Genomic DNA, 17,026 nt, shown 5'->3' with positions numbered 1-17,026 from the left:
CGGATTTGAAGAGGCAGTTGCCATACCAATCTGTAGGGGTCAAATCCACTCTCAAGAAAGACAAGAGGACCAGAACCCATTCCTCGGTACCTTTGGGAAGGATTTCAGAACCTTGAATACTCTTGGGAGGAAGATTTTTCAGGAAACCTCTTAATGCTGGCATTCTGTTCTATCAGCTGTTCATGAAGGGGACATGGCAAAGCAGCTTCTTCAGAAGCAGCATGATGACTTCCATTCATTAGTGGACAAGGGTGAGGAGTGTAGAAAACACATGGTCAGATTGACTGTTGATGTTTTTGAAACATCATCAGGAGTCTCTGCCTTGGGGATTGGTGCCCTCAGACTTGCCTGGCTGCAGGCCTCAGATCTCTGACCTGAGGTCCAAGAAAGACTCACAGACATGCCAAGTACTGGAGAGAATCTCTTTATGGATAGGGTTAAGAAAGCGGTGGCTCAGATCTAAGAATACTGTGCGACATTTCAGCAACTCTCCATTGCCACTCCAGACCCATCCTCCTCAGCTTGGAAGTACCTAAGTATGGAGCTGAGGCGACTCTATCAGCCGAGGAGACATTTCCCTCCACCCCCTTGGTTCCATCAATAGCAGGCCCTTCATGCCTGCCCAAGGCAGCAAAGGGTCCCTAAACCACAGCGAGCACCCCAGTGAAAACCTGGGATGGAGTTTTGACTGGATTGCAAAGACCATGTCCCAGAGCCTGGTATCCATGTCAGAGGACCTTTCAGTTAGGGGGCAGATTGAGGTTTTAGGTAAACCTTTGGTCCAGTATAACTTCAACTCTCATGGGTCCTTCGCATAATAAGAAAAGGGTACAGATTACATCTGTTGGGTATCCTTCCAAATCAACCACCAGTCCCCATCTGGGAAATGTCTCAGTATCAGGAATTGTAACAGAAGGAACTCTCCTTCCTTGTGAAAGTATATCCTGATTCCAAAGAAAACAGGAGGACTCCGTCCCATTCTAGACCTAAGCTCCTTGAACAGGTTTATAAAAAGAGAAAAGTTCAAAATTGTTTCCTTGGGCACCTTGATCCCCTTTCTGAGAAAGGACTAGCTGTGCTTTCTTGATGTGAAGGATACTTGCACCATATGGAGATATTTCCAGGTACAGAAAATATCTCAGATTTGTAGTAGGGGATCGTCACTTCCAGTATTATGTGCTGCCTTTTAGCCTAGTGTCAGACCCAAGAATCTTCACAAAATGTCTCGCAGTGCGAGTGGCACACACATATACAGACTTGGGGTGCATCTGTTCTCCTACTTGAACAATTGGCTAATCAAGAGCACATCTCAAACGGGTATCACAGAATCAATGTCCATCTGGTCAAGATGGTGAGACTGACAGTGAAATGCTAAGATAAATTAGGGACGCTAACCAAATTGGTAGTGCGGTAATAATGGGAGACCTCAATTACCCCAATATTGACTGGATAAATGTATCATCGGGACACGCTAGAGAGATAAAGTTCCTGGATGGAATAAATGATAGCTTTATGGAGCAATTGGTTCAGGAACCAACAAGAGAGGGAGCAATTTTAGATCTAATTCTCAGTGGAGAACAGGATTTGGTGAGAGAGGTAACGGTGGTGGGGCCGCTTGGCAATAGTAATATGATCAAATTTGATTTAATGACTGGAAGGGAGACAGTAAGCAAATCCACAGCTCTCGTCCTAAACTTTCAAAAGGGAAACTTTGATAAAATGAGAAAAATAGAAAAAAACTGAAAGGAGCAGCTACAAAAGTAAAAAATGTCCAAGAGGCATGGTCATTGTTAAAAAATACCATTCTAGAAGCACAGTCTAGATGTATTCCACACATTAAGAATGGTGGAAAGAAGGCAAAATGATTACCGGCATGGTTAAAAGGGGAGTTGAAAGAAGCTATTTTAGCCAAAAGATCTTCATTCAAAAATTGGAAGAAGGATCCAACAGAAGAAAATAGGATAATGCATAAATGTTGGCAAGTTAAATGTAAGACATTGATAAGACAGGCTAAGAGAGAATTTGAAAAGAAGTTGGCCATGGAGGCAAAAACTCACAGTAAAAGCTTTTATAAATACATCCAAAGCAGAAAACCTGTGAGGGAGTTAGTTGGACCATTAGATGATCGAGGGGTTAAAGGGGCACTTAGAGAAGATAAGGCCATCGCGGAAAGATTAAATGATTTTTTTGCTTCGGTGTTTACTGAAGAGGATGTTGGGGAGGTACCTGTACTGGAGAAAGTTTTCATGGGTAATGATTCAGATGGACTGAACCAAAGATGTGGTAGACCTGATTGACAAACTGAAGAGTAGTAAATCACCTGGACCGGATGGTATACACCCCAGAGTTCTGAAGGAACTACAAAATGAAATTTCAGACCTATTACTAAAAATGTGTAACCTGTCATTAAAATCATCCATTGTACCTGAAGACTAGAGGATAGCTAATGTAACCCCCATATTTAAAAAGGGCTCCAGGGGTGATCCGGGAAACTACAGACCGGTTAGCCTGACCTCAGTGCCAGGAAAAATAGTGGAAAGTGTTCTAAACATCAAAATCACAGAACATATAGAAAGACATGGTTTAATGGAACAAAGTCAGCTTGGCTTTACCCAAGGCAAGTCTTGCCTCACAAATCTGCTTCACTTTTTTGAAGGAGTTAATAAACATGTGGATAAAGGTGAACCGTAGATGTAGTGTACTTGGATTTTCAGAAGGCATTTGACAAAGTTCCTCATGAGAGGCTTCTAGGAAAAATAAAAAGTCATGGGATAGGTGGCGATGTCCTTTCATGGATTACAAACTGGCTAATGGACAGGAAACAGAGAGTAGGATTAAATGGACAATTTTCTCAGTGGAAGGGTGTGGGCAGTGGAGTGCCTCAGGGATCTGTATTGGGACCTTTACTTTTCAATATATTTATAAATGATCTGGAAAGAAATACGACGAGTGAGGTAATCAAATTTGCAGATGATACAAAATCGTTCAGAGTAGTTAAATCACAAGCAGATTGTGATAAATTGCAGGAAGACCTTGTGAGGCTGGAAAATTGGGCATCAAAAGGACAGATGAAATTTAATGTGGACAAGTGCAAGGTGATGCATATAGGGAAAAATAACCCATGCTATAGTTACACAATGTTAGGTTCCATATTAGGTGCTTCTACCCAAGAAAGAGATCTAGGCGTCATAGTGGATAACACATTGAAATCATCAGTTCAGTGTGCTGCGGCAGTCAAAAAAACAAAGAGAATGTTGGGAATTATTAGAAAGGGAATGGTGAATAAAACAGAAAGTGTCATAATGCCTCTGTATCACTCCATGGTGAGACCGCACCTTGAATACTGTGTATGATTCTGGTCGCCGCATCTCAAAAATATAATTACGATGGAGAAGGTACAGAGAAGGGCTACCAAAATGATAAGGGGAATGGAACAGCTCCCCTATGAGGAAAGACTAAAGAGGTTAGGACTTTTCAGCTTGGAGAAGAGACGGCTGAGGGGGGATATGATAGAGGTGTTTAAAATCATGAGAGGTCTAAAACGGGTAGATGTGAATTGGTTTTTTTACTCTTTCGGATAATAGAAAGACTAGGGGGCACGCCATGAAGTTAGCATGTGGCACATTTAAAACTAATTGGAGAAAGTTCTTTTTCACTCAACGCACAATTAAACTCTGGAATTTGTTGCCAGAGGATGTGGTTAGTGCAGTTTGTATAGCTGTGTTTAAAAAAAAGGATTGGATAAGTTCTTGAAAGAGAAGTCCATTACCTGCTATTAATTAAGTTGACTTAGATAATAACCACCGCTATTGCTAGCAATGGTAACTGGACTGGACTGAGGGGATAGCACACTAGATATTTAAGTAGAGCACACCTGTGGTAGGCCTTTTTTGTGTCCCCTAAGAACAAAAAGGTCCTGCTCTTCTGTGCCAGGAAAGGGACTCAAAGCAAACTAGCCTCTGATGCCTTTGTCCTCGATTGTGAACAGGGCCTTCTATATACACATCCTTCAATTCTGCTTATAGCGAAGACCTTGCTGAAGCTCAGAATAGACTGGGGAAATATGATTCTCATAGCACTCTTTTGGCTAGATAGATTTGGTTCCCACACCTGCAGGATATGCTCATCTGAGATCCAGTCAGGCTGGGGAATTCCCAACCCTCATAATTCAAGATCAGGAGCCTGTTGTGCCATCCTAACATCAGGTTTCTGGCTCTTGCAGTCTGGAAGTTGAGAGGGTAGCTTTGCAATCTTTAGATCTTTCTGTTGGCTTCAAAGAAGGACTCCATGAGGAAATCCTATGGACTGAAGAGGAGGTTTGACTTTCGGTGTGAGAAGATCTTTTCTCCTGCTCCAAACATAAACTTTTGATTATCTTCTGCATCTTTCAGAGCCAGATCTCAAGACCAACGCTAGTAAGATATCAGCTCAGTGCAATTGACGCCTATTATCACCATTTAGAAGGCAGACCTATCTTGGTACAGCTTTTGGTTGTCTAATTCATTGGTTCTCAACTTTTTTCGGTTGTGGCACACCTGATAGATAGTTCTTATATGCGTGACACACTGATCATGTAACAGTCACAGGGCTAAATGTAAACATACACTCTGCATCCAGAAGAACCCACTCGACCCCCCCACCAATGAGTACAGAAAAGAACTAGGACGTTCCTTGTACAAATCACCATACTAAAAAGATGTTCTGGTGTCATCTCAGTAACAGCAAAACAAACTCCCTCTACTACCAGGTGCAATAGCCCTCCTTATGAAAAGACAGTAATTTACCACTAATGCATGTCCTATTGAGAAAACACAACAAATAAGATTGATACAAATGCCTACATGCTAGTAAAATACCTCAACTTGTTACACAAAACTGACCTTCACCAAGTATAGAAAGACGACAAATTATAAATATGGAGACAGAAAATGGAATAGAAATCCAAAAAAGCCACTCTGCATGCAGTGCAAAACTGGCGAAATGGAAACAGAAATATAGCACCTAACATAGTCCCAGGATCTGCAGTAATGCACACAAACTAATCTGCACAAAGTTACACCTGTATTATGGAATGCACTCAAACAATAACAACCCTATCTATGAAAAGGCAACACTACAAACATTAAATCAGGCCCTAAACACTAATGTACCTCCTATTAGGAAAAAAGAACAAGCCAAGCTGCTATAGATTTCCACACAGAAATAATTGTAAAACTATACTAATAAATGTTACAAAACAGCTGATGACCAGGATAGCATTCAACAATTAAAAACTCATAAAAATTATGAAAAATTCTTCAGAAATCAATAAAATATTTCACAGCAGCAGACATCACATAATACTCAATAATAAAAATGGCAATCAATCAAGAAAAATAAACTTTAAAAGCCACCTTTTACTTTTACTTACCCTCTGCAGCAGCTCTCCTACTCCTTTCCCCTGCAGGCCAATAGCACTCACCAGAAGCAGCAGGGGCTGCTGAAGCTCCGTCCTCAGAGTCCTCTTCCTTAGGGCCTGTAAGGATGTCTCTGGTTAGAGATCTCACAGTAGATTATCAGATTTAACCAACAATTTTGCGATTATAAATTCATGTGATCTTAAGGAAAGGAGGAGCAGGGGTGATATGATTCAGACTTTCAGATACTTAAAAAACTTTAATGATCCAAAGACAACGACAAACCTTTTCCGTAGGAAAAAAATCAGCAGAACCAGAGGTCATGAGCTGAGGCTCCAGGGAGGAAGACTAAGAACCAATGTCAGGAAGTATTTCTTCACAGAAAGGGTGGTGGATGCCTGGAATGCCCTTCCGGAGGAAGTGGTGAAGTCTAAAACTGTGAAGGACTTCAAAGGGGCGTGGGATAAACACTGTGGATCCATCAAGTCTAGTGGGCGCAAATAAAGTGGAGGCAGCAAAACACTGCACGGAGCGGCAGTAGCCACAGAGGCGTTCACGGAGCGGGATGCCAGTGGTTGGTGTTCCACCTTCAGGCAGCAAAACACTGCATGGAGCGGCAGTAGCCACAGAGGCGTTCACGGAGCGGGATGCCAGTGGCCAGTAGGTGCTCCACCTTCAGGCAGCAAAACACTGCACAGAGCGGCAGTAGCCACAGAGGCATTCACGGAGCGGGTGGCCAGTAGGTGCTCCACCTTCAGGCAGCAAAACACTGCATGGAGCGGCAGTAGCCACAGAGGCATTCACGGAGCGGGATGCCAGTGGCCAGTAGGTGTTCCACCTTCAGGCAGCAAAACACTGCACGGAGCGGCAGTAGCCACAGAGGCGTTCACGGAGCGGGATGCCAGTGGCCAGTAGGTGCTCCACCTTCAGGCAGCAAAACACTGCACGGAGCGGCAGTAGCCACAGAGGCATTCACGGAGCGGGATGCCAGTGGTTGGTGTTCTGCCTTCACGGAGGGCTGCCATCTCCAAAAAAAAAACTAAAACAAGAAACAAACAAACAAAGCAGGGGTGGGTAGGAGTATGGGGCAGGGGTGTGGCCCGCTTGTTGCGGCGGTTGCTACCCCTGTTAGAGCTGGATGTTCACTGGGATGAGGATACAGCGCTGCTCTCTGCATGGAGGAGGGGTGGAAGGGAGTTGGGGCCGGAGGGTGCTGGAAGCCAATAGGGATGGGTGGGAGGGGGGGAAATAAATAAAGAAATAAATGGATGAACTGCGTGGCTTGCTGGGCAGACTGGATGGGCCATTTGGTCTTCTTCTGCCGTCATTTCTATGTTTCTATGTTAAGGTGCAGATTCAAGACACTTTTATGAAGTAGTGAATTAATTAGTATATGTGAGAACAAGGATAATATGGTACAATTATTTCTTTTTGTTTGGTTTTGATTTGTTACAATTTCAAAGTTAGTTTTGGTTTTAAGTGGCGCAGTCATATAGGATAAGCAAAGAATATCTGTTATTCAAGCTTAACTCGCACTTAAAATTATGCAGTTGCCATCTAGATAACCCCAGCTGTAAAGCAATTTGAATGAGTGTTATCGCCCTTTGAAGTATTGCATCAGTCCTGGGTCATTCCTGAAACAGGATGCGGTCTGACGTCCAAGGGAATGGATCCATTTCCCTTTTAGTGAATGGCAGATAAAAACCCTAAAATTTCACAGATGTCTCAGTGAGGTATGACAGCAGCAAGGATAAAAATCACTAATTGGTCAGGGTAAATCTGGCAAACAGTTGCATGCACTTTAATGAGCAACTGTGCTGAGTAAAAATAGTCTTTAGCTTGCAAGTCACAATGGTAGTGACTGGCACAATCAGCTTTGGAAGCATGGCGCTCAGACCATTTTCCAAAAGTCCGTGAATAGAAAATCATGGTATGAAACTCTTGGCCAAGGATAAAATCTGCAGAAAGTTCATTTAAACAATGTCATACATCCAAGGTCATCTGTCTCTCCCCTCTCTTGTGTAACTCAGAGTCTCTCTTGGATATTCAGCTCCATAGGGTTCTAACTCTGCTCTGGATTGGATGTTGCCACCTCTTATAGACACGGGATTGGTGGGATGCAAATGAAATCATCTAAGCCTCAATGCATAGGAATATTCTCAGACTTAGTAGAGTTCATCAGGGAAAAGCAGGTGTTAGAACAATGGCTGCTTCATGGCTGGCTTCAAGCTGGATACAAAGTTTTTACCAAGGATGTTCTCAATTCTGGTCCCCACAAAATCAACCCAATCGTATCAATGGTAAATATATTTCAACTTCACAGGTTTATGCCAAGTATTATATGTAGGCCCCTCACTCTCAGGGTCTGTAAAATCCAACAGACTCCTAATTAGGTACGAGGCCACCTTACTTTAATCATAACATTTTTTAAGATTTTCTTTTTTGTATATTAAAACTTCCCCATGTCAGTCCAATTATTCAATAATCCACATCGCTTTGTGGGTACACATTTAAGGTACACTGGATTACAGTAGTATACGGGTATAAGGTTGTGCTCAATTCTGGTCCAACATATACGCATATATATATATATATATATATATATATATATATATATATATATACACACACATCCGCCCTTAACTGGCTAAGTTTAGACCTGCTATATGGCTCATTTAAATTTAGCTGCATAGCTTATGCCACTAAGACTTAATATCAATAGTTAGCTACACAACTTATACGGCTTACTCGCTCCACCCACTAAATGCCCACAAGTTATGTGGCTAACTTTTTAGCCGTATAAGTGATTTATGCAGCTAAGCACATATTCAGCGGCCGCTACTTAACCACATAAGCTATATTTGTTCAGTTAAATAGCGCTGAACGTGCTTTGAATGTTGACCTCACTATTTCTAATTGAACAGCAGATTACATCTCCTATTACAGCACAGCAGCTCTGACTCTATAGAGAGGTATGTCAAATCTCATAATGGTAGAACCGTGGCGGCATTGGTAGCCCATCTAAGATAGGTTTCCATGGAGGAGATATGCATAGGTACAGTATGTAGTCTTCGGAGAATTCTCCACTACTGCAGAATGCAGAATTTACACAGAATTCCCCTTCACTTGCAGAATCCAGGCCACACCACTACTCAGAGCGCTATAGCAGGCAGAATGATGACAATAATTAATATTTGCTCCGCAAGCCTTGCCAGAAGAGGATCCCTGGAAGCACATGGAAGACAGTACAGCAGGGGTCAGGCTCACAGGAGGCAGCGCAGCTGTGCTTTCAGCCTAGCTCCTCGAGCCTGAAGACCATATCTGGGACGGACAGGGAGGACCTCTGAAGGCGGTATGAGAGCTGTCACCGGGTGGGGGTGGGAGAGAGAGAGAGCGAGCACTTTACAAGGAGAACATGACTTTAAAAATATCTACCACTGTAAGAGGGGCACTTTCAATTCAGGGCAGGTTGGGTGGTGTTACATTGGTCTGCCTAGGCCGCTACACACCCTTTGCTAAGTGAGAAAAATGTGAAGGCTTTGTTTTCTGTACTATTATTTAAATTAAAATACTGGATTTCATTGAAATTCAGAATGATAATTTGCAAAAAAAATTGTTATTTTAACAAATAAAGGTGCAGAATTTAGGAACTGTGTGCAGAGTTTTCAATGTTTTTGCGCAGAATTCCCCCAGGAGTAAATATAGAGTTGAGGCCAAATGTTTACATTACTGAATGGACATTGACTCTCAGCATAACAATAGGTTTGGTCAGTCTGTCCTTTGGAATCTGTCCATCCTCTGCCCATTTTATTAGTTATGCATTCTTTGTAATAGAATGGAAAAAAAACATGCAAAAACAAACATATGTTCTTCCTGCCCATTGACAGTGGTGGTGTTTTTCACCAAAGACAGAATCTAGCTGGGGATTCTCATGTGTGACTGCTCACCTTGCACGTCCTTGGAGAAATCTGCGTTCTCTGAAGACGGCAGGAGGATCAGTCTCACATATCCTCCCTGATGGAGTTATAAGACTGAGAGGGCACAGGAAGACTCCTGCATTTCCAGAAGACTGAGAGTGATTGCACTCAGCATGGTTTGCTGATGTAACCCACATGTGTGACTGATCATCCTGCTGTCCTCCAAGAACCCATGATACAGGTAAGCAAGTTTGCTTTCTCTCCTTTCCCCAGGTTCCTCTGCTTCCTCTCCCCCCCGATTACTAATCTGCTCCCCCTCTTCCCTGGTTTCTTACCTACCCACTTTCTCTTTCCCACCTCCCAAGGTTTCTTTGCTCTCAAATTTCACTACTGAGTGTCCTCCATTCTATTCCCACACCACTACTGCTCCATGGAACTGGTAGCAGGACGCTAGATATACAGAGTCCACACTGCTTGTCCCTACAGCTGCCCCACTCTGTAGACAGGAAGTGCGCGGGGATTTCAGCCACACAGCACGTGCTCCTCTATTCTGAGCTGCTTTTGGGGATGGGGTTGGGGGAAGGATAGAGGGGTGTTGTAGAAGATGTCCACCATCAGTGAGGTTGTGGGAAAATGCCTCACCCGTCCCCTGCTGCAGGGAGCTGGGGAAGGGCAAGGCTACTGCTGCTCTACCACCTCACTTGTAGCCAGAGGTGTAGCCAGAACTGAATTTTTGTTGAAGCCCAAAGTTAACATGGAGGCCATTGTACTAGATACTTACCCCACCCCTATTCCTTATCCCATTCTATCGGGCCGATAGAATGGGATAAGGAATAGAGGGTTAACAGTGCGCTCCGATGGAGCGCACTGTTAACCCTCTATTGGACGCGTGTTTTCGATGCTCTAGCGTTACCCCTTATTCAGTAAGGGGCCGAAAACGCGTGTCCAACCCCCCGAACCTAATAGCGCCCGCAACATGCAAATGCATGTTGATGGCCCTATTAGGTATTCCCGCTCGATTCAGAAAGAAAAATGTGCAGCCAAGCCACACATTTTGCTTTCAGAAATTAGTGCCTACCCAAAGGTAGGTGCTAATTTCTTTGGGCACCGGGAAAGTGCACAGAAAAGCAGTAAAAACTGCTTTTCTGTGCACCCTCTGACTTAATATCATGGCGATATTAAGTCGGAGGTCCCGAAAGTTTCCAAAAGTGTAAAAAAAAAAAAATTTGAAGTCGGCCCGCAGCTGTCGGGTCGAAAACCGGACGCTCAATTTTGCCGGCGTCCGGTTTCCGAGCCCGTAGCTGTCAGCGGGCTCGAGAACCGACGCCGGCAAAATTGAGCATCGGCTGTCAAACCCGCTGACAGCTGCCGCTCCGGTCCAAGAAGAGGCGCTAGGGACGCGCTAGTGCCCCTAGCGCCTCCTTTTGCCTGTGTTTATCACCGGGCCTAATTTGAATAGTGAATCGCGCGCACGGGAGAGTGGCCTGCGCTCTCCCGTGGACTTTACTGTATCGGGCCCGTATGTGGGTCTTCACAGCTGTGGTACAAAACCCTTCTGTATCATCTGTCTTTTCACTCTCTCCTTGCCCCTGCTATCTCACTATCCAAACTCTGTGGTTATGGCAGCTACTTTAGGCAAGTATTAATCTCTCCTGCTGAGCAATTATGTAAAGCAGCTTCCAGGTGCTGAGAGGAGGGGCCAAAAGTAAACAGAAAGACTTTGATGGCCTCAAATCTTGACAGGAGTAGCTGAAGAGCAGTGCTGTTCCCTGTTCAAATTAACCTTTTTAAAGGCAGATGGGAGTATGGACTAGCAGTGCTTCCATTCTAACTGCTGCATCTTTAAGGGATGACTCAGATGTGACATAATTTTGCTGCTAGTGAGGCAGGGCCTGAGCAAAATGTGAGGGGGCACTGCGCCCCTGCTTTCTAGCCCTGCTTACACTGAACACATTTCCCAGTTGATAGTTGCGATTTACCATGTTTTCCGCATGCAACAAGTTATATTTGTTTACCCAGAAGACGTTTTCTGAACTCTCCAGGGCACAAGTCACCTGTAGTCCCAAAGCCCAGTCCACCAGCTTGTGAGGTCCATACTGCATCATAACCTGGAATAGATCTCTCAGTCGTGTGCTGGAGCATGGGCTGCTCTGTGTATCTTTTCAACCCTGTTATTCACTCCAGCCTGGCTGCAGATCTTCCTCATCCCCCAGTGTTAGAACAAGGTGACAAGTCCTACTAGCTTGTTTCATGCTTTTTCTTACCATGTCTTCTTTTTCATAGAAGGTACCTTTTAAATCTCTCTGTCTCCATTTTTTTCTCTTTCTGATTCTCTTCCCCTGTCTCACCTCAGTGGAGACCAGAAGAAACCATGGAGTATGTAAGTAGCAGTTGTGTTTGTGATTCTGGGTGATATCTGGTACTTCATTTAGTCATTGTTTAATCGCTGTACACATGAGGCTGTCAGAAAATCCTTTAACTGCATTAAGCTACTAAATTGTAACTTTCACACAAGTAGCCCCAGCACTTCCATGTCATGTCGAAAACCTACCATCACTGACTTTCCTGCTCAAAGGGGATGCTGCTGCTTAGAGATAACGATTGAAACTTTTGTATTATTTTTTAAGAGAGAAGCAGAGGCACTGAACAGTTCAGTTTATGAAATGTCGTTTTTTATATGTATGCCCTGTAATTCTTCTGCTCAGACTGCTTGACAAAAAAGTGAATGTTGAAGTTAGGGAGTGCTCTGGGAAAGGGCATATAGAGAGGGCTATTCAAATCCTTGGATGTGTGGTGAGGCAAGGCACAAGGACTTTCTGGCCTCACGAATTAGCGAAGTGTCTTCCTAGTCACACAACCTAGAGTGTCTTAGCATACTTAGATTTTGTGCAAGAAATAAAGCATTGAACATCGGAACTTTCCTTCCACCACCACCACCTTCCCCTCCCTTTCCCTATCTAACCCGCCCCCCAGCCTTAACTAAAACCCCCTCCTGACCTTTATCTCGAAAGTTACGCCTGCCGGCCAGCTGCCAGCACACCATCCCTCGGCACGGCGGCTGTGCCGGAGGCCTCGGTCCCGCCCCTGGGCCTGCGCCCTGCCCAGGTCCACGCCCCTGGAACGCCCCTTTTTGCAAGCCCCGGGACATACGCGCGCCCCGGGGCTTGCGCGCGCCACCAAGCCTATGCAAAATAGGCTCAGCGCGCGCAAGGGCAGATTTTCTCGGGTTACACGCTTATGTTATGTGCGTAGCCTTTGAAAATCTGTCCCAAAGGGCACAAAAAGAGAGGGTCTTCAAGGCCCCATTTCTCGGTTGTTCCCGCCTTTACGGAATCCCTTTTTTTTTTTTTCCCCCCAGGTTGAGGGTCGCTGCTGTAGAGGGTTATTTTTAAGTATGTATACTTCTTCCTCAGGCGTTGGCTGGGTCACCAGGCCAACCTCCACAGCCACACTATGACCATGCTGACAGTCTTTTGCCAAGTGCCCTTTCTGTCCACAGTTAAAACATGTAGACGAGGTTGGCATTTGAAAACCAGGTACATAGACCAAGCCTCCTACCTTGGAGGGTCGTTGCTGAGATCCTCTTATCATCTTTACCATGCCAGGGAATTGTTACAAGTTGTCTCTGTAAAGCCCTTATTTGACTGTGCCTGGTGGAAGGCTTCCGTGACTTCCAGGGCTCTCTCCAACATTAGCCCGGTCTAGGCCATCTAGGAACTGCTCCAGGAGTATCTGATGAGCTACTTCTAATCCTGACCTTGCCTTCAGCTGGAGCCACTTCCAACTGGCATTTTTCAATTGGTGAAAGATTTCTGGATTTCTCTCTGGGCTGTAGACTGCTTGCCGAAACTGCTGCCAGTAATATTCTGGGGAGTACCCAGCTCTCTGTAGTATAGAGGCCTTGAATTCCTCATAGGAAACCTTCCCATTTGGATTGGCTACCTGGAAAGCCACTTGACTCCTGCCAGTGAGCAAATTAGCCAAGTAAGCTGTCCAACTGGTCTTCGGCCAGGGAGATAGGTGAGCAGTCCATTCAAAGTTTTTTAGAAAGACCTCCAAGTCCTCTCCTGCCTTCATCTTAAACAGGATATGCAAAGGTGATGCCTGAGGTATTCCGGACAGAGCCGATTGCAGGGCCTCAGCTAGCTGAGTTAAGACTGCACCTTGTTGCATTAATTAGTATTGTAGCCGCTGTTTTTATCTATTTGTGTTTGAAGAGCATTCCGCATCTGTTGCTGGCCCTTGGCCAGGATCTGGATTACCTGCTCCATTTTATCTCCCTTTGGGACCAGTTCCGAAATGGATAATTCACATGAGGTGGAGAAAAGAAACACATCTGCTGGCCTGTCCAGCCCTAACTTACTACTTGACCCCTGACTGTCCAGGCAGGGCTAGCCCCCTTGGCCTGCTGTAGCAGAAGTTGAAGTTAGAAGGCCCCAGGAACAGAAAAACTCTGCAAGGAGTATTTTGGGATTTTTTTGGGAGGCTGTGGGTTTTTACTTGTGCTTCCTGCTTAAGCAAAAACATCCCTGAACTGACACCACATGTAGCACATCCGAGCCTGCTGCGGCCTCAGGAGTAGCCCAGGAACACAATGAGACTTAAGTAGTCCAGGTCTGGTACAAGTATTTATTTACAATGCTTCATAGTTATAGAAACCAAAGTAGCAGCTCACCTTGTGGGCAGGCACAACCATCGGGTAAACATATTCCATATGGGTGTACCAGGAGGTCCTACCAGCTAACTGGGGCCCCTCAAGCTTTCACCCTGAATCCCTTGCGGAGGATTGGGTTAAAACCCTGAGCCAGGCTCCTTAAGGTAAAATGAGGGAGTTGTCGTACACTCTGTCAACACGCACTAAATGAAAATATAGCCCCAGGAATTCTATGAAAATGCTAACGATGTATTACAAATACCTTCCGATAATACATTCATTAGTGGCACTACAAGCTGCAGCGTCACAAACTGAAAGGCTCTCTCTTTTAAGTGATGAATTCTGTTTAGTTCCTAGCCATCTCTGAGATTATTGGAAAGCTGTGAATCGTAGATTTCCAAAGAGATGTCATTGGCATGATTGCAGACTGAAATAATTAAAGGCAGTACACCAAAGGTGTAAATTACAGGGCACCTATTGAGCCCTGAGGAATCCATGTCTGCCAGAAAGCTGAAAATTAATGATTATACCTAAATGAAATGTGCTTAATTGAAAACAAGTTATTTTTTGTTTTCTTCTTCAATGACTGCTGAGTGGTTTGTGATCGAGCTGGTCTCTGATTGACAGTTGGGTTCATTAATAGAGGTTTTCTGTTCCTAAATGTATGGATATGGGGAAGACGAGGGTATCCACATCCATTCCTGTGTCCTCCCCCAGCATAGCACCAACCAGCAGTGGCGGACAGAGAATAATAAAGCAGCCTTCTTGTGTCATTTTCTTATGACTAAAGGAAGGAGAGACATGCAGGGGCAATACTTATAAAAACCTTACCTTACAGAAATACTGAAAGTATTTTCAAAAGCAAAGCTAGCCCTGAAGCTCAAAACCACCCCTGGTATGATGGCATATTCATGAAAGGATTTTGACAGCTTCATTTCTACTTTCTGTAATCATTCCTTCATTCTCTCTCACCTTTTGCTCTGTTCTAGTGGCTTAATATGCCCTGAAGAAGTCAGCATATGTGCAGGCACTGTTGGAGGAGGGTAGATGAGTTGAAATATTTGTGTGTTTTTCTGATGGTGCTGGCACTGTTGGAGGAGGTCAGATGTGTTGGAAGGGTCATGCATGTGTATGTATTTTTCCTGATGGTGCAGACACTATTGGAGGAGAATGGATGAGTTGAAATGGTTGTGCATGTGATGGTGCTGGCACTGTTGGAGGAGGTCAGATGTGTTGGAAGGGTCATGCATGTGTATGTATTTTTCCTGATGGTGCAGACACTATTGGAGGAGAGTGGATGAGTTGAAATGGTTGTGCATGTGATGGTGCTGGCACTATTGGAGATCAGATGTGTTGGAAGGGTCATGCATGTGTATGTATTTTTCCTGATGGTGCAGACCCTATTGGAGGAGAGTGGATGAGTTGAAATGGTTGTGCATGTGATGGTGCTGGCACTGTTGGAGGAGGTCAGATGTGTTGGAAGGGTCATGCATGTGTATGTATTTTTCCTGATGGTGCAGACCCTATTGGAGGAGAGTGGATGAGTTGAAATGGTTGTGCATGTGATGGTGCTGGCACTGTTGGAAGGGTCATGCATGTGTATGTATTTTTCCTGATGGGGTGGGCACTGTTGGAGAAGGGTGCATGATGAAGCATATCGGCGTTTTCCTCTGAAGAAAAATGTGTTGGATGTTGCTGGTACTTCTCTGCATTCCTCTTTGTTGCATAGTGATTGGGGTAAGGCTTCCTGAGTGAGAGAAATCACTGTGACCACCTCTGCAGTGGCTTGAAGCTAGTGGGATACATTTAGCACAGCAAATCATACAGATGTGGAAGCTAAACCTTCTTCTTGTGGCAGAATGGGCTGATACACAACAGCACCCTCCCCACACCAGTCTGCCCCTCTTCTCCTGCTTGCCTTATTACATTGATTCCCATCCACTGATCAGGGAACTGGGGAAGAGAAATTGCCAGCACGAGCCTTTGTCTACCTGAATCCTTCTGCCAAGCAGCGTCAGCTCGTTGTGGCCTGCTTCCCAGTGCTGTTTTCTATTGCCATAAACATCCTCCCACTCAGCCTCTCGGCGGGCTGCTGGCACAGATGAGTTGCCATTCCCAGGCACTTGTTCAACTGGGAGCTGGTCGTTGCTGTATCTGCCACAGGAAGGAGTCCTAGCAAGTTCCACAGCTGCCTCGGGGGAATCCTGCTCATCCCTCAGGATCCTGCTTTTTCGGTTTACTCAGCAGCCTATACAGATCAGTTTCTTGCTGGCTAAGCCAACACAGAAACAAATTTCTGTTTTCTGCTGGAAGTTAAGAAGGAGGGGGTAAGTGATTGTTTAGAGCCGATGCTTGGCCCATCTTTCACCCCCTCTGACAAGGTTTGATTTTCGCACTGTTCTAATCATTCTGGGAATAATCACCTCTGAGTTGGCAATTGGTATAATCATACCCTGGATACCATCCTGCTTTTTCCATTAATTAATCAAATGAGATGCTTTCTTGCTTATGCGGAACACAGAGCATACCGGGTAATTGCACAAGGATTATTCAAAGAGCTGCTTATGCTTCAAGAAATAAATTGACAATTAATATTTTTAGGATGTTTTGCCTTGCAGCATTACAGGTAATGGTTTCTTTTGGTTTTAATGATAATTTTTCATTAAACAAGATGTGCTCTGTCATCTGGTGACATCACAGTCCTTTTTACCCCAGCCACCATTAAAAGGGATTTGCTATATGCAGGGGGATACTGCTTTATTATAAAACAGATGGGCAGCTCTGTAAAGTGCCTTCTCTGGTGTGCTTAGCTGGCTGGGTGGAGAAGGAATGTGTGTCACCAGGAAGCAGCCGCCTTTTATCAGTTATTTGCTTAACTCTTTATACCCTGTCCCCACATGATTCTTAGGAGATGGTCATAGGAGGACTTTCTCCAGATACAAGCTACTCTGTAACTGTAGCAGCCTATACCACCAAAGGAGATGGAGCAAGAAGCAAGCCCAGAGTTGTAACCACTACCGGTGCAGGTGAGCCGCAATTCTACAGCTATTCATTTATTT

The 17,026-nt window shown here is 44.6% G+C and overlaps 1 protein-coding gene across 5 annotated transcripts in view; it reads left to right on the top strand.

The window, feature by feature from the left end:
* Nucleotides 1-17,026, top strand: part of PTPRF (protein tyrosine phosphatase receptor type F) — a 792,879-nt gene that overhangs the window by 587,643 nt on the left and 188,210 nt on the right. For 3 of the 5 annotated variants that reach the window (XM_029617708.1, XM_029617710.1, XM_029617713.1), the window contains 2 exons: nt 11,667-11,693; nt 16,876-16,993. In XM_029617708.1, coding sequence (XP_029473568.1) covers nt 11,667-11,693; nt 16,876-16,993 — 145 coding nt within the window. The remainder of the gene's footprint in view (nt 1-11,666; nt 11,694-16,875; nt 16,994-17,026) is intronic. The other 2 variants (XM_029617709.1, XM_029617711.1) reach the window with 1 other exon arrangement.

Source organism: Rhinatrema bivittatum, chromosome 10 (assembly GCF_901001135.1).
Source record: "Rhinatrema bivittatum chromosome 10, aRhiBiv1.1, whole genome shotgun sequence".
In the NCBI taxonomy this organism is placed as follows: domain Eukaryota; kingdom Metazoa; phylum Chordata; class Amphibia; order Gymnophiona; family Rhinatrematidae; genus Rhinatrema; species Rhinatrema bivittatum.
This window is presented reverse-complemented; position numbering and strand designations above follow the sequence as displayed.